The sequence below is a fragment of the Heloderma suspectum genome, chromosome 1, assembly GCF_057233095.1.
Source record: "Heloderma suspectum isolate Gila_16-S chromosome 1, 16-S_ref, whole genome shotgun sequence".
Taxonomy (NCBI): Eukaryota; Metazoa; Chordata; class Lepidosauria; order Squamata; family Helodermatidae; genus Heloderma; species Heloderma suspectum.
Genome location: NC_139458.1, coordinates 355,122,441 through 355,148,561, shown reverse-complemented (window position 1 = coordinate 355,148,561; position 26,121 = coordinate 355,122,441). Strand labels below are relative to the sequence as shown.

General features: G+C 44.3%; 1 protein-coding gene across 2 annotated transcripts in view; it reads left to right on the top strand.

The window, feature by feature from the left end:
- The first annotated feature begins 2,962 nt into the window (after positions 1–2,962).
- Positions 2,963–26,121, top strand: part of AGPAT4 (1-acylglycerol-3-phosphate O-acyltransferase 4) — an 86,230-nt gene continuing 63,071 nt past the window's right edge. The window contains exons 1-2 of one of the 2 annotated variants that reach the window (XM_084827977.1): positions 3,054–3,158; positions 17,600–17,833. In XM_084827977.1, coding sequence (XP_084684103.1) covers positions 17,656–17,833 — 178 coding nt within the window. In that variant the 5' untranslated portion in view covers positions 3,054–3,158; positions 17,600–17,655. Of the gene's footprint in view, positions 3,159–17,599; positions 17,834–26,121 lie in introns of both variants that reach the window. The other variant, XM_084827976.1, reaches the window with a different exon arrangement.

The following is a 26,121-nucleotide window of genomic DNA, read 5'->3' as shown; positions in this document are numbered from 1 at the left end:
TACCATGCAACACTGGCTCTCAAATTTGCGGGGAGGGGGTACGCGTGGTGGCAGCAATATACTACATGTGTTTTGTCTTCATCCATGTTACCCTGTTGCTTAGTACTAGCTCTGATACTAGAATAATTAAATTCACTTATGTACCAGTGAAAGAAATGGTTGTGCGCCTTAAGAATGGTATAGTTGGTTCAACGTTCTGTCTACTAACTGGCCAGGCAGGTTATTACTCATCTGCTTCACAAGCAGCATGTGATGCTGATGGTGCTATTGGTCCCATTAATCCCCAGCATCTGGTAGGCAGATGCTGTCTCTAAAACCTGGGCTTATTCTTTGGGCTATAGTTAGCAGTCTCCACATACTTATCTGCTATCCACATTTCTTTTTAGGGCGCAATCCTATGGGGATGGCCAAAGGCCCCCAAACCTGGAGTCTTATGGCCATCCAAAGCAGCATGGGAGGTGCAGGAGAGGCAATCTTCTCCTCTGCGCAGCCTCTCACCCTGCATTTTAGCCAAATGGGCATTTTCACCTCTCTAACTGAGGCATTGGGGAGGGGGAGGGAAGGAGGGTGGCGCAGTTTGGGGGTATGGCATAAGCCCCCTTTCCCTTCCCCCCAAGGTTGCCTTTGCAACTTTGGAGAGGCAGCTGGCATGGTTCTCTCTGAGTGGCAGGGGCAGGGAGCGAAGACTCCGACCACGGATCCAGGAATCCGAACTATTCTATGGCACCCCAGACGCTGTTTAGAGGCCACAGGATTGCTCTCTTAATTACTTTTATGCTATATACAACTTTTATATTACAAAATCCTGTGGCAATGGATTCCCACATAATTTATCCAGGGTGTGAGGTACTCCTCCCTTTTCCTTAGTTTCCATCTCTTGTCTATCAGTTTCAGGGAAGAGTCCCTTTGTTTCCACAACACACCCACAATGACAGTGCAACTTTACACCACACACACACACACACACAATTTATACACAACATCAAAATAGAATTACATAATTATAACAAAACAATGTATTTGCTAATCATCCATTTTTATTTCTAAAACCCTAACATATAAAAACAGACCTAAATATTTATTGATGAGGTTTCTCATATTCATTACTAAAGAATTCCCATATAATAGACTTACATGGAAAACCTAGATCATGACATCAGTCAATCTGATGTCATGATGTATATGTAATTCCCTTTTTCTTGCCCATTATTGAAAACATTGATCATTTTAATGTTTCCAGAGCTTCCAAATCTTACTTTGCTATATCAGATAATATCAAACTTCTTCATACCACCCAGCATTTCAATTCCCATTGTAAGATTATTGCTGTGTCCACTTGTTTCCATTTCTGAGTTACAAAAATTCCAGTTATTCCAGGCATTTCACATTAAGGAGTTGGGGGGTCTTATGAAAACTTAGAGGTCAAAGGCTAAGAGCAGAAACCACATTTGCACACACAGTTATGGAAGAGGTAGAATAAAGATTTATTATCTAAGGTGTAGGAGTTGTTTTTAGAAGCCATAAGTCCCGTTTAGGCATTCAAGCACACGTGATGCAAATCCTGTGAGGAGGGAGGGTGGGACCACACTCACCTGTCTGCCCCCTCCGTTGCATCTCCATTGCCCTCCCACGTGTTAGAAGGGGAATCTCTGCAGTGGGGAGCCTACATGCGTACAGCTATCTCCCTGCTTCATAAGTTCTCCTTATGAAGAAGGCAGGATGGGGAGCAACTGATGTGGGCAGAAGTCCCTATGAGTGTTCATAGAATCATAGAATAGTAGGGTTGGAAGGGGCCTACAAGGCCATTGAGTCCAACCCCCTGCTCAATGTAGGAATCCAGGTCAGAGCATCCCTGTCCAGCCTCGTCTTGAACGCCTCCAGTGTGGGAGAGCCCACTACTGTTCTAAGTCCCTGTGTTATGAGTCCTTGTGAGTCCCTATGTGTGCTATGAATCTCTGTGTTATGAGCCCTTATGAGTCCCCCGCCATGTGTCTTCTGAGTCCCTGTGTTATGAGTTCTTGTGAATCCCTATGTGTGTCACGTCATGTGTCCCTGTGCTTCCTGCCTCACTGTGGCTCCCATGGTTAGTGTAACAGTTTTAGTGGCTGTAGGGAGGAAAGCCGCTCTGGCCGCTGTCACATCCTCCCCCTCCCTGAAACTTCGCGCCTCCCTCTTCAGTTATTGTGTGCCCACCTCACAATTTGAGAACCACTATTCAGACATACGCTCTGATTTTAAGTGGAAAGGTCAATGGCATTGTTATCCAGTTAACAAATAAGAGCACATCGAGTATGGTATCAAAGGGGTTACGTTCTTTGTGGGTGTGTTATTTTAACTGGTTTGTAGGTCTCGCTTTTAAAGTACTCATCTTTTGTACATTTACTTGGGTGATGATTCTCCCAATGAACACCATGAGACTTACTTCCAAGTAAGCATAAGCAGGCATGGTCTGCATCCTGTGTACAAAGCAAAAGCTTCGACATATCAGCAACTTAACTCTTATGAAGTCCAATGGATTTGCTGTTTTGAGAAACGGTCACATCCTAAGTATGTTTTCCGCTATGCTTTTGGTTCACACATCTGCAAGGACATCGTGTGTGTGCAGGTGATATTTTCCCTCTGATAATACTCATTGGTCATGTTTCTTTTTAATTAATAATGATTTAATTTGGAGAACGTGCTGCGAGCGTGACACCAGCGTCAGCCCGGAGGGCACAAACGAGTGTGGTTTTTTTCTTTTCTTTTTTGCATGAAAGGGCGCAAGGAGGATTAAGAGGGGAAGAAAAAGACGCCATACAAAGAGCTTTTGTTTGAAGGCTGGGTTCTACAACCACTGACAGTAAAGGGGGCGAGGGAAGGGATGACTTCCCCGGGCTCACTGGCGGGGCTCTGCCGAGAGGCCGCCTCCAGTTACACGAGGAAAGTTGCCCTCTCTCCCCTCCACCGCTGAACCGCCGCGTTAAAAGGAAGTGACATGCGGCGGGGAGAGCGACGTCAGCCGACGGGGAGGCCTCTTTTTTCATTATTTAGGGTGGAGTCTGGCTTCCTTCCACAGCGCTGGCTGGCTTACAGCTCCTGCCGAGCGGGAGCCGTGCGCGAGTTTCGAGGCCGTCGCTTTGCTCCCCGGAGCATCTCTGTCAAGGGCCGCCAAGCACGAGGTATGCGTGGGTTCCTTGCCGTGGCTTCTAGAGAACTTCGCATTTGCACGACCGGTGTGTGCTTTGCACCCGCGCACCCTCTCCGTGGTTGGGTTGGAGCCCTTTAAAAGCGCGGAAACATCTAGTATAGTCGATGATAGTACACGACCGGGGGGGGCGGGGGGCGAGTCAGTATGTCTGGACGGAGTCGACGCGTGGCGTCTCGTTGGAAAGCACTTCTTTGATTTGCTGCGATTTGCTGCCTTCCTCTTTCCCTTTGAGTCTCAGTTCCTTAATTGATGTTGTCTAAGGGGTGGGCCGGGGGGGGGGGCGGAGAGCTGAACCCAAGGAGACTTTCCTGCTTTGTGTTGGTTCCCTCTTGTGCCGTGCAGCATATTCTTTCTTGCCTCCACTGTTTCCATGGAAACAGCAGAATCCTCCTCGACTCCCCCACCCCGTCGCGCTCGTTGTTGGCTTTTTTTGTTATCCTACGTTACATTCGGCGAGGCCTCGTGTGTGTCTGGATGGATGGATTTGTGCACGCTTCCAGCACACGCGTCGGCTGCCTCTTCCCGTCACGTCCCTTTTTGGTTTTTCCCCGGCCGCGAAAAGGAGGTGGGGGAGGGCAGGGGTTGCCTAGGAAACAGACAGTTGTGACATTCTGTTTACAGGCGCTTTCCTGCATATGCTTTGCTCACCGAGAGGACAGTGTTGTAGCCCAAAATAATTAGCAGTTGCTATTGAACTGCAACAAGGTACTTAAATGGACGCAGTCCGTTTTTTCCGTCCAGATCTGTAAACGCTCCTAAGGCTACTTCGGTATTAAGAAAAAGTGAGGAGGGGGCCAGTGAGCTAACTATCGGAAGTTGTGCTTGGATGAAGTTGTTTCTCTTGCATGTATGTGGGCTGTTGCTGGTGGCTGGCATTACTAGCTGAACCGAGGCAGTGACACATCTGTTCAAGCAGATGTTCTAGGCAGAGTCCGTTTGGCTTTGCAGTTGCGCGGAATAAAATGTGCTTCAACAAGTGGACAGTCGCTGATGTGCAAACCAACCTTGAAACAGGTTTCTTATACATTCTCGTAACGAGCCTTATTTTTAAGAAGTGTGAATTATTTCTGCTGGCAGCATTTGTTGCGGCATCACCTTGCCGACAAAGGTTCGTATAATCAAAGCTATGGTTTTCCCAGTAGTGATGTATGGCTGTGAGAGCTGGACTATAAGGAAGGCTGAGCGCCGAAGAATTGATGCTTTCGAACTGTGGTGCTGGAGAAGACTCTTACTAGTCCCCTGGACTGCAAGGAGGTCAAATCAGTCCACCATCAAGGCAATCACAGCAAGGATATATTGGTGGAGTGCCAGCTCTTGCAATACACTTCTCTGGGGCAAGAGATCACATAGAAGTAATGCAAGAGATCACATGGAAGTCATGCTGTTGGCATGTGCAAAGGACGTCAAATCAGTCAATCCCAAAGGAAATCAACCCTGATTGCTCATTGGAAGGACAGATACTGAAGCTGAAGCTCAAATACTTTGGCCACCTAATGCGAAGAGAAAACTCTCTGGAAAAGACCCTGATGCTGGGAAAGATTGAAGGCAAAAGGAGAAGGGGACGGCAGGGGATGAGATGGCTAGATAGCATCACCGATGCAATGAATATGAACTTGAGCACGATCTGGGGGAGAGTGGAGGACAGGAAGGCCTGGCGTGCTATGGTCCATGGGGTCATGAAGAGTCGGACACGACTTAACGACTGAACAACAAACAAGGCTGCTGTCCTAAATGCACTTACAAGTGAGTAAGCCCCACTGAACCCAAAGGGACTTGCTTCTGAGTAAACGTGTGCAAGCTGACACTGTAAAGGCTGTCCAATGTCAACCGGCTTTTCATCCCTGAAAAGGCTCCAAGGAGCCCATAGTATACTTCTCCTCCACACATCCTATGCCAAGATGAAGAAAAATTATTGCACTTGGCACATAGACAATGATGCCTCACACAGCTAAACTTTAGTTGTGTTCTTGGAGTCCTTCACCCAAAGCTGTTACCTGGCCTGTTTGCACAGATGAGAAAATGGAATGTTAACTTGCCCCCACAACTTGCCCCAAGTGGAATCTCCTGATCTGTCTAGAACACCCTCCTGCCCCATTTACATACATGCAGTCTGATCCTATGCATGTTTAATGCTGCTACATATTTTTAGTATGATTATTTTATTGCTGCTCTGTGTTTGGTAAGATGCTTTGGATATGTAGCATAGAAGAGTGGAGCAGAAGTTAATTGAAATAAACAAATGGAATATTTGGAAGTTAGTCCTGCTGTGTTCAATAGTTACTCCCAGGGGAGGATGCACAGGACTGTAAGAACGATGACTTAATGCAACATGTTTTGGCAGCCCGCATCCTCCTGACAATGAGATCATTTCAGATACTTTATTTATTACTTGCCACAGTGATTTGAGTAAAAATGGGACATGTAGAATTGGTCAGGATCAACTGGTAGTTTAACTTTTCTCACGAGTTGACTGTGTTCACATTACAAGTTACAGTATCTTAGCCCATGCTGGTTTTCTTTATGATGAAAGAAAAAGAAACACCAAAAGGATAGTGTGGGATATTATTTTATTATTTATTATTGCATTTATATCCTGCCTTTTTTCCTCTTGCAAAGAACCCAAGGCGGCTTACATTATCCTCCTCCTCTCCATTTTATCCTCACAACAACAGTAGGTTGGGCTGAGAGTCTGTGACTGGCCCAAAGTCACCCAGTGAGCTTCCATGGCCAAGTGGGGACTAGAACCCGGATCTCCCAGCTCCCAGTCCGTTACTCTCACCACTACGCTACACTGGCTCATATTTACTGTGTCTTCCCCTGTAATGGGGTATTTGTTTTGTTTGGCCTGTTAAGTATTCATGGTCTCTACTCTGAAGTGTTAAGAGCTGAGGTTCTGATGCATTCTGAGAAGGCAAAGATTGCCTAAGGATTGGCAAATGTACTGATTCCTAAGTTCTTTTTGCAAAAAGGAAAAATAGTACTGTGAAGATGTGCCCTTTCCTCATCTCGGCTTGCAAAGGCGATCCAGGCTGCAATCTTATACACACTTACCAAGAAGTAAGGCCCACTAAACTCAGTGCATCTTACTTGTGAGAAGACATGCATAGAATTGCACTGTTAATTTCACTAGAGTCTATGGTTCCAGGGATTCAATCCATCTCCATTCAAATCAGTGGGGATTTCATCATTATTTTAATTATGGATAGCAGAATTAAGTGGTTTAAGTCCATTAATTAGGCTTAGGTGTGCCTGAGTCTGCATTGGACCCCTCTGCATGTTGGCTGATGTTCAACTATGCTGGTTTAAGTTTGAGAAGTTTCCATAAAGGTCAGTTTATAGCTGCCTTTTAGGGCACAGTTGCACAGTCATTGATTTTATGAAAGACAGATGTGCCTCTAAAACAGTTCCTTCAGGCCACATGCACTAGGCGTTCAGAATATGCCGATGCCCAGATTGCTTGAACTGTAGGGGGGCAGCTGCTGAAGCAGTAATGTCCATACCAAAAACAAATAAAAAGAAAAAAATAAGAAAAAATCCAAACACCATAGAGTATAGTACCTTTATTAGGCCAACTCAAAGATCACAAAAGATGTGCAAGCTTTCGAGATCTTGAGATCTCTTCATCAGGCAAAATGTCACAAAAATGTTTGCCGGAGAGGGTGGGGGAAGATTGACTGGATGTTGTAGTCAGGTTGTCTACATGGTCAAAGTCTTAAGATGACTTTGGAAGGTGAGGGGTTGCAGACACCCAGATTGGGTTCTGGCAGGAGATGTGATGGTTTCAGGTTTCAGTGCCCCTGCGACCACTGGGTATAAGAAAGTCACAGACAGTTGTAGATCCTCCATTTTTTAAAAATATAAAATCCAGCTGTTAACTCAAAACTGTTTCAGTCCTGTGCAAACTAGGCATGTTCCTTGGTTGGTAGAAAACAGAAGTCACTATTCATATACTGCTTTTCCCTGTACACTGCGCTCAAAGTGGTTTGCAGCAAAAGCATGACAAAACCCCAACACATCAATATTCATATGAGATGATACAAAGTAGTTTTGTAATATGTAATAAAATAACATCACTGTAAAAATACCGCAATTCAGTAATAATTTGATTGCAAGCAAGAACAAGATGAGACAGCTGTCTCTTCTAGTGATGGCAGTGTTTTGTATTTACTTGTTTAAAACCAACACTTCCTGTGCTTGTGGTTCAACACTACTACAGTGACAAATTGGAAGTGCAGAAATAACCACGCAAACATAATCTCAGTGATTTGCGGAAAGGCTCTGTCCTGCTTGGCTTATGTGGAAGAACTTTGCACACGTTGCATTTGCACTGTTCCTGTCTCTCAGCTGCAGACAGTGCTAACACCAGAGGGGTAAGGCTGCAATGTAAGGCATATGCATGCATCTAGGGAGGTGAAATGGTCTACTGGAAGCAGACATTTTTGCTGCCTGAAGCAGAGTCCAAATAGTACCATCCCCGATATTAGGGGCTACACTCAAGAAAAAATTATGTTGCGCCAGTCAGATACTGATTCCTGCCTTCATTTATCTTGCACACCCCTTTTATGGTGCTTGCCACCTGAATTATGAATTTATGAATTGCCAAAAAAGAAATGCATCACCCAAAAGAGGACAAAAGAAGACAGTGATTTGCACAGCATTTGCATATGCTAATTTATATGTATAGATGCAAACTTAGAAATATGTATTATAATTGAAATGGAAATACAGTACATCTCACCACACTGTGGAAGACTGACCAGGTGGCCTGTGTGTCTGCCTGTTCAGGTGCTACCTGTTAATGGGAATAATTCATATGGTTCACAGTAGTGGCAAATTCAGAAGTGCAGGGTCCCTTCGTGACAGTCACAGCCACGCCCCTCTTAAGACTGTACAACCTTGTAAGATATACAGCCTTCAACTGGGATCCAAAAACAGTGCAGCTCACAGTAAGGTAGTGGTATTTCAATTGGATGTCTGAGGAAAAAATGCAGGGGTGTTAATCTTTTTCACTCACTCACTCACTCAAACACAAGCATTTTAGGTTTTCGAAATATACTCTATGGAAGCTTCACCCTCTCAACTCAGCCCTCATGGGCAGATCCCTTCCCATTTAAACAGCCCCCTCGCACACTCCCTTAGCACCCCAACATTACCCATTAGCCTTTCCTAAGCCCCTTCATTATATCTCTCCCATCCGGCAACAGAAACATCCACACACCCAGCTAGATTGAACCACACACACACACACACACACACACTTCTTTCTCCTCTCCCCGCAACTGATTTTTTTCAGGTTCTCTTCCCTCCCCCAGGGTTTGTTTGCCCAGATACATGCCAACCTTGTACCAAAAAGTGTAGCTGACAGAGCAGGTTGCATTTGGTAGTTCTGCCTACTGTGGAAATTGATGTTCAAGAATTAACAGTGCGTTGTTGTTCAGTCGTTCAGTCGTGTCCGACTCTTCGTGACCCCATGGACCATAGCACGCCAGGCCCTCCTGTCCTCCGCTCTCTCCCGGAGTGTGCTCAAGTAAAATTTACAGAGATCTTGGGAAGGCCGCTAAGGCTGCAGTCCTATGCTCGCTTACCTGGGAGAAAGCCCAATTGGCAACTGAACATAGTGGGACTGACTTCTGAGTAAACATGCATAGGATTGTGTGATAAATCCAAAAGACTGGCACAAACCAGCCACCTGCCCTGCCCCATAAGTAAATAATGGTGGCAGTGCCCCCCCCCCCCGCTGCTTCCGTGGCCAGCAGCAGCAGCCCTGAGCTGGTGGCTGGTGTTGCAGGAGACAAGGGCAGTTAGGGCAGTGCCAGGCACACAGGCACGGAGCAGGAACCCACGGAGAAGCCAAGAAATGAGGAGAATGTGGCAGGGCCAGAGCAGGCTGCAGAGCTCCCTTAGGCTCCCTCTCTCCCTCACTCCCTTTGTCTGGCTGGCTCTGCATAGTAGACAAGAGGCAGCTGCCCACATTCCCTCTGCTCCCTCTTCTTTCCCTAGCAAACTGTGACCCGGCTGGGGGCTGGCTTCAAAAAAAGTGCTGGAGCAACGCCCTGACGTGATCTGCCAGAACTGCACCGCTGATGGTTCATTATATTTCAACTGAAATTGGGCAGGACAGCCCTTCAAACAGAGGACGCCTTCAAATAGTAGATGGCCCTCTGGCGGCCCTTTGGATAGCAGACTGTAAAAGAGGATACCTGAAGCAAGTCCTGTCACCCTGCTGAAAGGCAGGGCTGGCCTTGACTGGAATACTGTATGAGCTGAGCATGGCAATTCTGAGCCTGGAGAAAAGAAGATGGAGGGGAGACACGATAGCAGGCTTTAGATATCTGAAGAGCTGACACGTAGAAAATGGAGCATACTTGAGGGGCAACTGAAGCAGAGCGAGCTGTTGATTTGGGGAGCCCAGTCGCTTTCCTGACCCCTCTTCCTTCTCGGAGGGGCGAGGCTTTGAGCACCCTTGTCCTGCATGTATAGCACAAGGATCCCCTTTCTACAGAGCTTCTGTAGGATGTGGCGGTGGCAACAAGATGCTGCTGGAATTTCTTTCAAAAGCCCAGTGCAAGAGTGAGGCACCACCATGAGGGGAGGATTCATTGGTAACCGGACATTTGGGTTGGCTAGCATTCCTGTTCTTGCAACCACAGGCCTTTTAAAGTCTCTTTTGTGGCATGCAGAAAAGCCAGTAAGAACTTATTTACAAGAGGACCAGTGTGTGAACTGGTCTAGATTTGTTACATTCATCACAAAAAACCAACCTCCCTTGTGATCAATTCCCCTTTCCCTCAATGCATCCGTGGGGGCATCAGTGACTGTTATTGATACTGGATTGAGGACAGACACTTAGTATGAGATGGTCTCGTCTCATGCAGTTAATTTTTGGGATAATGCCTGGCACAGGGATGGGGAACCTCTGCTCTGTGGGCCTAATCCACTGAGCCTTCATGGATTCCTCCAAGGGGCTGCCGCCTGGGGAATCCCCCTGTTATCTCTGATGACAGATTGGAGATAACAGCAAGGAATGCGAACAGCCGAGTCTGTCTGTGCACCCTGTGGGTGCTAGAGAATGAGCCATTCCCCATGGAGGTGCTGGTTCCTGTGCTGGTTCCTGTGGTACATATATCTAGACCAGCTCTGAGGCAAAGAGCTTCTACAGCTTTCAATGAGAGCAGAAGATGTTATCAGGCGCAGTTCTCCCAGTGCCAGAGCGAGGGGGTCAAAGCTTCTTTTGTGCAGCAGTAGCAACAACAGGAACACTTGGGATATCTCTTAGGCATATGACCCAAGGAAATTTTCCATTCCCATCCTTTTACTGCTGCTGCCATGTTGTACCAACAAATCTATGTACTATGGGTGTTTCCAGGGATATGTCGAGAGAAATGAACTGAATAGAAATCAGCAAAAAATGCTCTGTTTGGATTACTTACTCCTTTTATAAATTCCATGTTTATTTATTTATTTTATTTATTATTAAATTTATTAATCGCCCATCTGGCTGGTCACCCAGCCACTCTGGGCGATGTACAACATACCATAAAACAATTTAAAACAATAAAATTCTACCATAAAATTTTTTTTAAAATACCCTAACCCACCCCAAATGCCTGCCTGAACAACCACGTTTTTAATGCACGACGGAAGCTCATTAAAGAGGGGGCATGACGGAGTTCCCTAGGGAGGGAGTTCCACAGAGTGGGGGCCACAACAGAAAAGGCCCTCTCCCTCGTCCCCACCAGTCTAGCTGTCCTGGCTGATGGGACAGAGAGAAGGCCATCTGAGGCTGATCTTGTTAAGCGGCCTGTCTGGTGTTGCTGGAGGCGCTCCTTAAGATAGGCTGGGCCGGAACCATATAGGGTTTTAAAGGTCAAAACCAACACCTTGAATTTGGCCCGGAAAACAACTGATAACCAGTGCAACTCCTTCAGCACCGGAGTGATGTGATCTCGCCAGCGGCTGCCTTTAATCAGGCGAGCCGCCGCGTTCTGTACCAGCTGCAGCTTCCGAACCGTCTTCAAGGGTAACCCCACGTAGAGCGCATTACAGTAGTCTAAACGAGAGGAGACCAGGGCATGTACTACTGATGGGAGTAGATGGTCGGGAAGGAAGGGGCGCAGCCGCCGTATCAGATGGAGTTGATACAGCGCTGTCCGGCTCACAGCTGACACCTGAGCCTCCATGGACAGCTGGGAGTCCAAAATGACCCCCAGTCTGCGGACCTGGTCTTTCAAGGGTAGCCGTACCCCATTCAACACCAGGTCAACATCCCCAGCCTCCTCTTGGTTAATTGTCACCAAGTGGCATGTCGGACAGTTCTAATTACTTACTAGGAGAGTAAGTATTTTACCCTTTTTTCTTATTAAATGAAGTAAAAAGCCAGTTTTCTAGCAGATGTTCAGGGAAGACTGCCAGAAATGACTAAGAACACAGCCACACAAGCCCAGAAAATATAAATGGGGTATTATGCAGGTGACTGGATTTTTGAGGAAGGTTTTAAAGCAAACCATCATATCCACAGACAAATTTGTCTCATGACTATCGTAAATACAAGTGTCTTGTGATGTCTCTCTGAAACAACCAGCCTTCTAGTCAAAGAAAAATGAAGGTCATTCATCTATAGTGATTCTGCTGCCATGATATGGGGAATTGGGGCTGCAGTCCTGTAATTGCTTGCTTGGGAGTAAGCTCCATTGCACTCAATGGGACTTTCCAAGGCTGAGTAGACATGTATAAGGTTGTGCAGTGAATTTGGGAACTTAAGGCTGTAGCAAGATGTTGCCAATTTATTTCTTTCATTTATTTATATCCTGTCTTTCCACCAAAAAGTGGTGTTCAAGGTGGCTGACAATATTAAAACCAAGATTAAAACAAAAACTTAATTAAAAGAATTATAAAAACAAATAAATTAAAAGTACAATTAAAAACACAACAATAAAAGAAATAACACCCACCCCAATAGAACTTCTTTCAGTAACATACCAGTTTATATGCCAAAGTCCTGCCTGAATAGAAATGTCTTTAAGGAGTTTTCTGTTTTTTCTCTCCTTTTTTCTTTTTTTGGTCCTTTAGGGGAAAAAATATATTTAGGGTGGATCTGATCTGGGCTGCGTTCATCCTAGAATCTTCCAGTGCTGATGAGAAATTGCTGCTCAGCTGTCAGCAGGAAGTGGAATTAAAGCCGGGGTCCATATGGCACTGAAAATAGTGCCATATTCACTATAACATGTGCAATGCTTGTCCACACAGCAAAGTGTGGGGTAGGGGGATATTGCTTTTAAGTAATAGGGGATGGGACCACATCCTGAGAACATTTCCTAATATTAATGATTAGGAGCACAATTCCACTCTTTTGTACCAACAATTAAAAAAATAAGTTATCGAACAATAAACCAGGAAAAGAGTAGTGGTGCCGAGTTCTCTTTATTTTAAAACTTTGCATTGATTGTCCTATTTGTTATTGTAAGCAGGTTGATGGTTATGTCATTTCTCATATTTAGCTTGTGTAATTACCAGGCTTCCACCTTATTAAATTGCTTGATTCATGAGCTAAACTGCTAGACTTTAAAAAATGAGTTTCTGGATACCATATTAGTACTTATAAAGTATGTTGTGTAATATCTGTGGGAGAGGAAAGACATAATCCCCCCCCCCCCCAAGCTTGGTGGACCATTATCATTACTTTACGTTAGTTTATTCCCGTCTTGTGGAATATTCTCCTATTGAGGACGGTATGCTTCATTCCTTGCATATGGTGGAAATAAATTCTGCTGCTCAAGGGCCGCTGCATATGTGATAATTTCCCTGCAGTGGTATCACTTCCATGGGAAAGAAAAACATGTGCGACAGTCTGTTCATGACATGGCAGTGTGCATGTCTATTTTTGCAGCATGAATCACAGATGTGAAGCTGCAGCCAGTTGCAGCTCCCCATTGTGTGATTTCATGGTGAAGTAGATGCATGCCTGCTTTTTTCATCGTGTCATGTCTCTGGGCAGTACCCTATTCAACACTAGCACTAAGGCAAATTATGTTGCAGTAGCATAAGCTACCTCTAGCGCAATCCCAGCAGCATTTGGTGGTGCGACAAATTTCCCCAGAAAAACCATTGCACCAACAGACGCTATTGGCATTGTGCTAGAGGTTGCTTACACTAATTTACATTATTGCTAGGGTCAAATGGGATTCTTCCTTCTGTCTTGCCTTGGCTATTCTTGAGAATGCTCAAACCATTCCTTTTTCTTTATTACTTAGGAGAGGCGTTCTGTAACAAACGTTTCCCTAGCTCCTCATGCAACATGAAAGGAAATGATAATAACAATACATCCTCATCGTGGAGTGGCAACAAGACCAAGAATGATATGAAGACTGGTGGGATATTTGCGTATTATGGCAAACACATGTGTGCTCCTTTAAATAGATCCATTTATCAGCTGTTATATGATAGGCTGTTTACTTAGAGCAGGTTCACCACGCACTTGGGATTTTCAAAGATCCACAAACCTTTATTTTGAGACAGATTTCTCTACACCAGCACAAATATCTAAATTGCATGGTGAAGCTCCATGTGAAGAGCTTATCACATAATGGTGATATAGCATGTTTTACAGTAGCCTCACAGGTGGAGAAAAGAGGGTGTCCTATCATTCTTGGAGGGAAGCCAGCCTGGTAACTTAATATTCCAAAGAACTGGTTGATGTGGGGCAAATAATCTCAAGAACACAAGTATGCATTATTTAGCATGAAGATTTAAAAAAGAAGAAGAGTGCATTACTACTGAATTCATTGTGAATGGCTGCTGTAAATAATTATCACAGTCTTTACTTCCTCACTAACCTCACTGTTTACACATTAGTGTGTGCATATACCTGTGAGTATAACACCTGATGCATATGAGGTAGACTGTAGTCCATGAAAGCTTATGTCATAATGAATTTGTTAGCTTTTAAGATGCCACAAGACTCTGTTGTTTTTGCTGCAACAGACTAACATAGCTATTCCTCTGGAAAACATTACTTTTTGACACTCCCTTAAACTTCCTTTTAACAAATTTGTTATTGTGTTCTACCACTTTACAGCTCATTTAAGCATAATCTGTCTATCACTCATTCTGGACAGTGCAATTACATTTCCAACCTCTTCTGCTCCCCCCAAAGCATCCAAGTTGCTTATGAGAAAGAGAGGTATCATACATCTCCTTCACCTAGCACAAGGAACTGTGTTCCATACTCCTGGATGTGAATTATTATTTTTTGACGTAGATGGTTTGGATGGCTTAAGTTCTTGCCAACCTAAACCAGTTTTCTCCAATGTTTTCCTTAGCATTAGTTTTGCTTCATCATGTTTTTGTTGGCACCAGAAGCTAGACTGGATTCCAAGCCCTTTTTGGGTTTCATCTTCTGCTTCAAGGTTTGTTCTTGGCTTATGACTCTAGCTTGTTAGGAGAGCAACAAGCTGGAGTTTCTTGTTCAGCTATAATGTTAAACCATAGATGGAGATTACCTAGCTTCTGAGCCATCGAGCTGTTTGTACCCTTTGTTTTGAACCCTACAACTGCCTTAGAGTTCTGACAGTTGATGTTTATTCTTTCTGTTCGGGCATCTCTCATGCTGGCGTGTCTCAGCTTCCTTGTGTTACATGTCAACATCTATACGATGTTGAGTGTGGTCCTCTGGAGTTTTGGAGTGTGTTGTCATCAGTATGCTGATGACGTGCAGCTCTATTTCTCCTTTTCATCTTCTTCAGGTGAGGCTGTGGATGTGCTGAATCAGTGCCAGGCTGCAACAATGAACTGGATGAGGGCTACTAAACTGAAGCTCAGTCCAGACAAGTCTAAGATGCTGTTGTGGGGTGGTTCTGCTGACCAGATGGAGGGTGTTCAACCTGTTCTGGATGAGGTTGCACTCCACCTGAAGAAGCAGGTCTGTAGCTTGGGGGTCCTCCTGGAGCCATCATTGTCACTTGAGGCTCAGGTAACCTCAGTGGCATGGAGTGCCTTCTACCAACTTAAGTTGGTGACTTAGCTATGCCCCTATCTGGACAGGGATAACCTGGCTTCACTTGTCTATGCTCTGGTAACCTCCAAGTTAGATTACTGCAATGTGCTCTACGTGGGGCTACTTTGAAGACGGTTTGGACACTGCAGCTTGTGCAAAATGCAGTGGACTAGACTGATAACAGGGATGAGAAAGTCCAAATGTATAAGACCAACTCTGGCCCGCTTGCACTGGCTGCCTATATGCTTCTGAGCTCAATTCAGGGTGCTGGTTTTAACATATAATGCCCTACACAGCTTGGGACTGCAATACCTGATGGCACGCCTCTTCTGAAATGAACCTACCCACACTCTATGTTCAGCATCTGAGTTCCTCCTCTGAGTGCCTCCTCCAAGGGAAGCTCGGAAGGCAGCAATGAGGGAGAGGGCCTTCTCAGTGGTGGCAGTACCCTATTCAACACTAGCATGGAATAGATATTCCACTATCTGTGGAAGGAGCTCCCCAATGAGGTCTGCCTGGCGCCAATGTTATTATCTTTTTGGCAGCAGGTTAAGTCCTGTCTCTTTTCCTAGGCATTTGGAGCACATGATGAGTTTTAATTGGTCCTGGATGTGTCTTTAGTTATGACTGACAGTTCAAAGCTGTTTTTTAGTTATATGTTGTTTGTGTATATTGTCTGTGTGCTTTTCTGTAAATGGCTTTTAAACTTTTTATATTGTATTTAATGTTTTAACTTCTGCAAACTACCCAGAGAGCTTCGGCTATGGGGCGGTATAGAAGTGGTGGTGGTGGTGGTGATGATGTCTCTGAACAAGGACACGTGGCAATAACTTTGACTTTCAAATGCATGAAGTCTCGGTTCATTTAAAGATTGCTCATGTTTTTTAACGTATTGATACTATGGAATTATGGTAGTGTGTGTGGCGGGGGGGTTGCCTTGATAACGCTTACAGTAATTACATATAACTGAAGCAACTAAAGTTTCACCTCCTTAGCTTGAGATGCATTTTCAGTGTAATAACTGGTGCTGAACAAGTTTCTCACCCACATACAAGTATCACTCTTAAGTAAGCCTTTATAAATTTTAATGTAACTTCCTGGATTTGTACATGTAGAAACAGCTTTTCTGCGCTGTGACCTTCTGCTGGAGATATATGTCAAGCAGGGTTATTTCTTTTGTCAGGCATACCAGTACAGGGGAAAGAGAAAGAAGTGCGGCATTAATAATATTGACCTTGAAAGAGAAATGAAGAGCTGATATTGGCGATATCTATTGTTTTGTGTAGCCCATGCAGAAAGTAAATGTAAGCTCTTGAGAACTTGCTGGTGTTCAGGTAGAAAAGGAACATGAAATTCTTAACGTTTATTGTTTGGAAATGGTAACAAAAGTATGTCAAAGTTTCTAAAGTGGGATTTGATGGTCTAATGGGTAGGAATAGACTTTGTTTAAATAAGTCATATAGTTCTTATCCAGAGTTTTAGAGTCTCCAGAGGTGACTTCTTAAAAGTGCTTTCTCAAGTTACATTGCTCTTCTGTCATGTTTGTGCAGTTCCAGTGGCAGCTAAGAGCTGAGTTCTGAAAATGTTTCTGTCTTTCATTAAATGATGTACTGTGTTCTCTTATAGGTCCTGTACCCATTACAGGTGTGAAAAGCATGAATCTGTTTTCAAATTGTGGAAAATGTCCCATTTTCCAAAATTGAAATTTCTAGCCTGCTAGAACAGTGAAAAGTCTAAAACTGTAGCTGTATCGCTGCTTTTTACAGTCCTAGATCTCCCTCTTTCTGTCTTTCTCTCCCCCATATTCCTGTTTGCATGTGTAACACAGGAACATAGGAAGCTGCCTTAGACGGAGTCAGACCATTGGCCCATCTAGCCCAGTATTGTCGACACTGACTGGCAGCAGCTCTTCAGGGTTTCAGGCAGGATTCTTTCCTTGCCCTACCTTGAGAAGCCAGGGATTGAATCTGGGACCTTCTGCATGCAAAGCCTGTGCTCTCCCACACTGAGCTATGGCCCCTCCCCACATGTGTTTGGTTTGTGTGTGTCTTTCCTCTTCCTCTTCCCTTTTAAACAAAACTGCTTTAAGCTCGAACTTGAGTAGACTGCAACCGAGGATAATCTTAAGATCAAAGGACAATGAAGGGTATGACATGATGATTGTAGACTACCCCATAATTAGTGCTGTGTTCCAGAGATGGCCAGAATATCCAGGCTGTCATTTAACATGTAGTTCTGTGGGATTTGCCATGGATGTAGAAAGTGAATCCATCTATAAAACTTTTTTCCTGGAGATGACATGTAAATATTTTGCTGAACCCTAGTAGAAAACAGATAGATTCATCACAATAAAGGAAGTGTAAAAAAATGTAAACAGAGGTTTTCTAATTATTGAGTTATCTTCTCTTCTTTTTTTACAGTTACCTTGCCTGGATTTTTTTCTGCATTCTGGAGACTTGCATTGCTGCCTTAAACCATGGACATCATTGGGTTTCTGAAGTCTCAATTCATTTGCCACCTCCTTATCAGTTACATATTTATTGTGTCGGGACTGATAATCAACTTCATTCAACTCTTCACGCTAATCCTTTGGCCATTCAATAAGAAACTTTTCAGGAAGGTCAATTGCAAGTTGGCTTACAGCATTTCAAGCCGTAAGATGCTTTTATGCCTTTTTTCTGTTTCAATAAGTTTTGTTTTGGGGAAAATGGGAAGATTTTAAATGTGGAAACATTCCATGTTGCTTTGTCAAAAGTTTAAAATGTTTTGACAATAATCCCCGGGAAGAAAGCATAAAAAGTGTAACATATTTTTTACTTATTTGAAAGTGCTTTCTTTCAGTAGACACAAGGCTTTTATACTACAGTGAGTTCATAAGAACATAAGAGCCAAGCTGGATTGGACCAAGGGTCCATCTTGTCCAGTATTTTGTTCATACAGTGGCCAACAAGCTGCTTGTGGGAAACCCACAAGCAGGACATGAGTGCAAAAGCACCCTCCCACTCATGTTCCACAGCAACTGGTATATATAGGCATATTGCCTCTGATACTGGAGGTAGCATTTAACCATCAGGACTAGTAGCCATTGATAGCCTTATCTTCCATGAATTTATCTAATCCCCCTTTAAAGCCATCAATGTTGGTGTCTCTCACTACATTCCATAGAATCATAGAATCATAGAATAGTAGGGTTGGAAGGGGCCTACAAGGGCATCGAGTTCAACCCCCTGCTCAATGCAGGAATCCAAGTCAGAGCATCCCTGACAGATGGCTGTCCAGCCTCACCTTGAACGCCTCCAGTGTGGGACAGCCCACCACCTCCCTAGGTAATTGGTTCCATTGTCGTATTGCTCTAACAGTCAGGAAGTTTTTCCTGATGTTCAGCCGGAATCTGGCTTCCTGTAACTTGAGCCCATTATTCCGTGTCCTGCATTGTTGGATGATCGAGAAGAGATCCTGGCCTTCCTCTCTGTGACAACCTTTAAAGTACTTGAAGTGCGCTGTCATATCTCCCCTCAGTCTTCTCTTCTCAAGGTTAACATGCCCACTTCCTTCAGTCTCTCTTCATAGGGCTTTGTTTCCAGTCCCCTGATCATCTTTGTTGCCCGCCTCTGAACCCTCTCCAGTATGTCTGCATCCTTCTTCAAGTGTGGTGCCCAGAACTGGACACAGGACTCCAGATGAGGCCTAACCAGTGCTGAGTAGAGGGGAACTAGTACTTCCCAGGATTTGGAAGCTTTGCTTCTATTAATGCAGCCCAAAAAAGCATTTGCCTTTTTTGCAGCCACATCACATTGTTGGCTCATATTCAGCTTGTGATTGACAACAATGCCAAGATCCTTCTCGCTTGTAGTGTTGTTGAGCCACGTATCCCCCATCTTGTAACTGTGCATTTGGTTTCTTTTTCCTAGGTGCAGAACTTGGCATTTATCCCTATTAAATGTCATTCTGTTGTTTTCTGCCCAGCGCTACAGTCTATCCAGATCACTTTGAATTTTGTTTCTGTCTTCCAAAGTATTAGCTATCCTGCCCAATTTTGTGTCATCTGCAAATCTGATCAGCATTCCCTGCACCTCCTCCTCCAAGTTATTAATAAAAATGTTGAAGAGCACTGGGCCCAGGACTGAACCCTGTGGTACCCCACTCATTACCTCTCCCCAGCTTGAGAAGGCCCCATTGATAAGCACTCTTTGAGTCCGATTCTGTAGCCAACTGTGGATCCACCGGATCGTTGTTTCATCTAGCCCACTTTGAGCTAGTTTGCTCATCAGGATATCATGGGGCACTTTGTCGAAAGCTTTGCTGAAGTCTAGGTATATGATGTCTACAGCATTCCCATGGTCCACAAGGGAGGTTACTTGATCAAAAAATGAGATCAGATTCATCTGGCAGGACTTGTTTTTGACAAATCCATGTTGGCTTCGAGTAATCACTGCATTGTTTTCAAGGTGCTTCCAGATGGATTGCTTTATCATCTGCTCCAGAATTTTCCCAGGGATTGATGTCAGACTGACTGGTCTGTAGTTCCCAGGTTCCTCCTTTTGACACTTTTTGAAGATAGGGACAACATTAGCCCTCCTCCAGTCATCTGGCACTTCCCCCATCCCCCATGATTTCTCAAAGAGAATAGACAGTGGTTCTGAGAGTTCTTCTGCCAGTTCCTTTATTACTCTAGGATGCAGTTCATCTGGCCCTGGAGATTTGAACTCATTCAAAGTAATTAGGTGTTCCTTGACCATATGCCTCTCGATCTCAAGCTGCAATCCTGCCCCTTCAGCCTGTACTTCGCCTTTGCCAGGCGGGGTCACAGACCCTCTTTTGGGAGAAGACTGAGCCAAAGCAGGAACTGAGCACTTTTGCCTTTTCTTTGTCATCTGTTATTGTTTTGCCATCCTTATTTAACAGCTGAGCCACCATTTCTTTCCTCTGCCTTTTACTATGCACGAAGCTGAAGAAAGCCTTTTTGTTGTTTTTAGCATCCCTCACTAACCTCAGCTCGTTCTCAGCCTTAGCCTTCCTGATGCCATCCCTGCAATTCTGTGCTACCTGCCTGTACTCTTCCTTTGTTACTTGGCCTTCTTTCCACTTCCTATATGTGTCCTTTTTTGTTTTCAGGTCATCTCTAAGCTTTTTGTGAAGCCATACTGGCTTCTTCTGTTGTCTTCCACCTTTTCTTCTTGATGGAATTGTTTGTAATTGTGCCTTGAGAATTTCCTTTTTTAAAAGCTCCCACCCATCTTGGACTCCTTTTCTTGTTAGCGTCGCTTGCTATAGGACCTTACTGATCACTGTTCTGAGTTTATTAAAATCGGCTTTCCTAAAATTGAGGAAATGGGAGTGTTTGGCTACACTTGGCTTTTGCTTCCCTTAGAACCAAGAACTCAAGTACAACATGGTCGCTTTCCCCCAGAGTTCCTGTAACTGCTACTTTATCCACTAAGTCATCTCTGTTGGTTAGGATCAAGTCAAGGAGAGCAGATCCTCTAGTTCCTTCCTCTACTTTCTGTAGGAGGAAGTTATCCGCCACACATCAGGAATTTCCTGGAGGGGCCATGTTTTGCAGAATTTGTCTCCCAACAAATATCGGGGAAATTGAAGTCCCCCATTACTACTACATCATGCTTCCTTGAAATATTGGCTATTTGCTTTTCAAAAGTTTCATCCTCGTCTTCTCTTTATTGGGTGGCTGGTAGTAGACTCTGACCATCAGGTTCCTTTTATTCTTTGCTCCATTTATTTTGATCCACATGCTCTCGATGGGGCTACCAAGCTCATCTTCCTGTATTTCTGTGCAGAGATATGTATTTTTCACATACAGTGCAACCCCACCTCCCTTTCTGTTCCTCCTGTTATTTTTGAACATGTTATATCCTTCAATTGCTGTATTCCAGTCATGAGAGTTATCCCACCAAGTCTCAGTTATACCTATCAAGTCATAATTTCCCTCTTGTATTAAGAGTTCAAGTTCGTTCTGTTTGTTTCCCATACTCTGGGCATTAGTATATAGACATCGAAGACCATGTGCTTCATAGTCTGGCTTTTTTCCTACATGTGTCTGAAGACTATTATTGGGCACTAAGCAGAGGACAGGAAGGCCTGGCGTGCTATGGTCCATGGGGTCACAAAGAGTTGGACACGACTTTAACGACTGAACGACAACAACAAGAGCTGTTCTCTCCGTTGCAGTGCATGAGCCTACGTCCATTGTTACCCCCAACTTTACATCTCCCTTCCCTGTAGGATTCAGTTTAAAGCCCTCCTGATGAAGTTCTTCATGCTGTGGCCAAACACATTCTTCTCATCCTTTGTTAGGTGCAACCCGTCCCTTGCCAACAGCCCATCTTCCAGGAAGTATAGCCCATGGTCCCAGAATCCAAATCTCCGTCGTCGGCACCACCTTCGTAGCCAGTCATTCACCCGGAGTATTTTTCTTTCCCTTTCTATCCCTCTTCTAACTACTGGAAGGATGGATGAGAAAACTATCTGGGCCCCAAAGTTCTTGAGTTTCCTTCCCAAAGCTTCAAAGTCTGATGTGATTTCTTTGTAGCTCCGCTTGGCGGTATCATTTGTTCCCACATGGATGAGAAGAAAGAGATACCTGTCAGTGGGCTTTATGAGTGCAGGCAACCTTTCAGTCATGTCTCTAATCCGTCCTCCCGGGAGACAACATACCTGGCGAGTCCAAGGGTCTTCGCGACATACTTGGGTCTCGATCCCATGCAGCAAGGAGTCTCCCACCACTACCACTCTTCTCTTCTTCTTGTTGTAGGCCTGGGTTTCATCGCCTCTGTTTGACCGACCTTCAGCCTCTTGCTCCCTGTCATGTAGAAGTTCAGTTTCAAGAAGAATGGCCAAAGGGCAGTTACACTTGATGCTTAAAGAGGGCTGATAACATTATCAGACTTGGCATCCAGGTTCTAGCCCCCACTCGGCCATGGAAGCTCACTGGGTGACTTTGGGCCAGTCACAGACTCTCAGCCCAACCCCCCTCACAGGGTTGTTGTTGTGAGGATAAAATGGAGGAGGGGGAGGACTATGTACGCCACCTTGGGTTCCTTAAGGAGGAAAAAAGGTGGGATATAAATGTAATAAATAAATAAACTGTGCTCTGGGGAGGCCTGAGGGTTTTGGAAACCTAACAGGGGCTCCACAGTAAGACCGGCAATGGCAGATAATCTCCCCTGGAAAACACTGTGTCCACTATTGTGCTGACTGTACTCTGCAAGGCACAACATTCTAAGGCATGCTTGCGGTTTGCAAGAGATAAAGGCCACCTCTGACAGATTTAGCTGTTGCTCAATATGAACTGAAAGTTTGCCCTAGAATGTGCAGCAGCATCCTCTTCAGGCCCATTCACTCCATGAAAGACACCTGTGGGCAAACAACTAGATTTGGAAAGGGTTTCAATTAATTAATCAATCAGTCAATCAATCAATGAATTTCTTAGCCACCTTTCAAGACTGAGGATATGATGTTTCAAGTGCACCAGATATAGAATGAAATAAACAGAAGTAGTCAGAATCGCCTCCTCCCCCACCCACCCCCTCCACTAGTAGTTTCATCTTTCCCCAAAAGTCGGTAAAGTCTTTCAGACTTAGTAAGGTTAATCATTGTGTTTCAGACTCTGTAAGGTTAATAATTATTACTGTGGGGATGAAAGTAGTAATGAGTAACTTCTACAAATCAGAGGGTGAATCTCTTATCTGATATTACAAAGATTAGTAAAAAGATTACCTTTTTATAAGGACCAACTAAAACATCAGAGAACACTACGCCAGAGCCGATGCCAGGTTTTCTGAGTGCTCTTAGACAAGACCCCCTCGATGGGCCCCCTTCCTCAGTGAGTTTACCTTCTTACCATGGTCACTATTTAGCTGCTGTTGGGCCTCATCCTCTTTCTCATCATTGCTACCACTTGCTTGCTTGAGAGGCAGAGAGCCAGTGAGCAAGCAGGCATCTACTGCGCCTCCTCTGCACCACCACCATTGTCTAGGCCAGAGCAAGAGACAGGTGAACAAGCAAGTTGCAATGGTGAAGAGGAACTCCAGGGGGGATCTTGGCAGCGGGCCCCTGCTTACCCTTGATGCTGAGCCTGCATGAAGCGAGTACATTACCGTTGCTTTTGGATTCTCCCCCACCCCCATGGACTGGCATGGCAATTTTTATCTACAAAGGTTAGAATGCCCCCTTTATTCTCTATTTCAGTGTTCTTCACTGCAAGGCCCAAAAGCCACTGGGACACTCTCTCTCTCTTTCTCTCTCTCTCTCAGAAGCTGCTCACTCTCAGCAGGGGCTCTCTAGCTTTTCCTTGTTTGCATTAGCAGTGGGCTGGCTGCTGTGATCTCTGCTGTTGGAGGAGGCTTTGGGGCTGGGGAGTCAGGGGACTTGCCACTCATCAGCTGTAAAGTGGCGGGGGAGGGAGCCAATGGGCTGTTGTGGGGGAGCAGCCCAAGGGCAATGTGATTGTTGTGCTGGAGGGCGAGAGAGCAACATGGACCTGAGCTGGGAGATTTTGGAGCACTGAGTAGAGCACAGCACTCTCGATGAGAAAATGATTCATCCCAATCCAAGGACCAAGAATGAGCCTGTTGAAATTTGCCTGCCTGGTATCTGGGTGACTGACTGATGAGGCCTTGCTTGGAGAATGTGGAGGGGGAAGGGGGCCACCAACTGATTCGGGTGCACAGCATCACCACTTGTCTGAGTGAGGTGGAGGGGCTCAGTTGCAGTGCCTAGGACCAAAGTGGCTCCTGCCTGGAAAATAGTGGGGATCACTGCCTTATTTCCTGCCCCTACCACTGAGGCGGCTTGGGAGCCCTTCCTTTCCCCTTCCTGTCAAGCTACTGTTGAGTTTTAGCAATTTCACTACAGGACCAATTCTCATATGTTGTAATGGGAAGAGACCAGGTTAAGGTTTACTCAACCTCTGTAGTATGGAAGGTGAAGACAAAAGGCACACGAAAGGTGTAGGTGGGGCTGCAGTGAATGAATGGTAGCCATACCTCAAGAGAGACCTGTGTTTGGTTTGAATTTTGGAGGGGACGGATGATGGTAAAGAAGTAACTTTAGAGTCTAAAATTGCAAGACTAGCATCTTAATGATCAGATATCATGCACTCTCACTTTCTAAAGTTGACAGGAATCCGGATACTTGCATCTTCCTTTGTTTTTGTGTGTGTATGTCCTGTGCTCAAGTGGTTTAAAAAGGGATGTAAGAAACAAGAGTGTGAGTTAAATAATAAGTTTGGACAAGAAGAGCTTTTCAGACAAGACTTTCCTTTCTGTGCTTCAGTCCTAATTGGATTAGAAAAATAACACATTGAGCCTTTGCCTAAGTTTTTGGAACGGTGGAGTGGGTCTTAAAGACCCATCTGCTTCCTTTGTCTTGGATCTGCCATATGCAGTAAGAACTTCGTTCTATCTACACCCTTACAATGAAGCAATGAATGGTTAAAAGGCAGCCAACATCATGCTTGTGCCAATCCTTGGCCGCTTAGTATTTTAAATAGAAGTTAGGTCTGTGTAACTACCCAGTTTATCAGAAACATCAAATCTCAAAACGTGAACCCAAAGGAATCTTCTAGTTGAAATGCACTTTCTCTAGAGACAAGCAGGAACTGAGATCAGCTGTGTAACAGGCTCCCTGGGCATATCTACATAGGCGTGACTTTTCTTGCCCACAAACTGCTTTGATACCAGGTGCCTTTCAAAGAAAACCAAAGAATAACAACACCTACTTGGTGTTGAACAAATGCCTGATTTTTTTTTAGTTGTCTTGGCTCATCATTTTCTTCATAAATAAATAAAGACAATGCTAATAACTGTACTTGTGTGATTGAAAGGGACTTTGTTACAGCTCTGGATAAAGTTGCACTATACAAATTATGACATTTGGGTTGCTTTATTTGGAGGGATGTGGAGATCAGTCTCCAGTGGGTGGAGAAACTAAATTGGATTACATTGGCTCTTAAATATTGTATATGTTTTTATAGTGTAATACTTTGATATTTTCATTATTGTTTTGGGGGGGTTTAATTAGTGAACTGCTCTGGGGACATGTCAAGTGGGTTGTATATAAATTTAATAAATAAACAAATACATTCGGTAGAGAGAGAGATGAAGAATACTTGCAATTTTTCTTGTGCCTAAGTGTAAAAAGAGTAACAGTGAAAATAATAACTTTATAGTATTAGAAGATTAAAAACTCCCCAAAGTGAAGTTGATCATCTTTTTGGTAGACTTGAAGCATTCAGAATATTTATTTCTAATAATATGACTATGACTAAGCATATGACTCTCTAAGCATTGATGACAGATTAAAGAATATTGCCAGGGTTAGAATGTGTGAGAAATTTTGGGTCTATATATGAAGCTTGAAATAGATGTTAGTTTTCACCTGGTACATTCGGAGCCGGTGCCATTAACCTATTCATAAATGATCTGGGGTAAGCAGTGAAGCCAAGTTTGTGGATGGCACCAAATCATCCAGAATGGTAACATCTGAAGCAATCACTGAAGAACCCCAGGAAGTTCTTTCCAAACTGGGTGAATGATCAAGAAAATGGCAAGTAAAATGTAGAGTTATGTATATAGGGGTGGAAAATCCTAACTCCATATATGTAATTCCAGGATCTACAAATACAGGGTTGCTCAGTGTTTGTGGATCCTGGAACTGCAGCATTCCATGCTCTGGTTAATGCAGGAGTATTTTTCTGTATATTTGCAAGCTGATTAAAAAATAACATTTCAAAGTGTGCAGATTGCCTTTCCCCATTGTCACCACTTTGCACTGGTTCACACATAATGACAATCTCTGGGTTGTTTAATCCATGGACTTTGGGGGACACACAGGAGCGAGTGAGTATGCTGCCTTGCAACTGCTCGCCGCTTTTGCTTTGTTTCCTGATTACAAAACAAACCAAGAACACCCTGTTCCTGGGTTG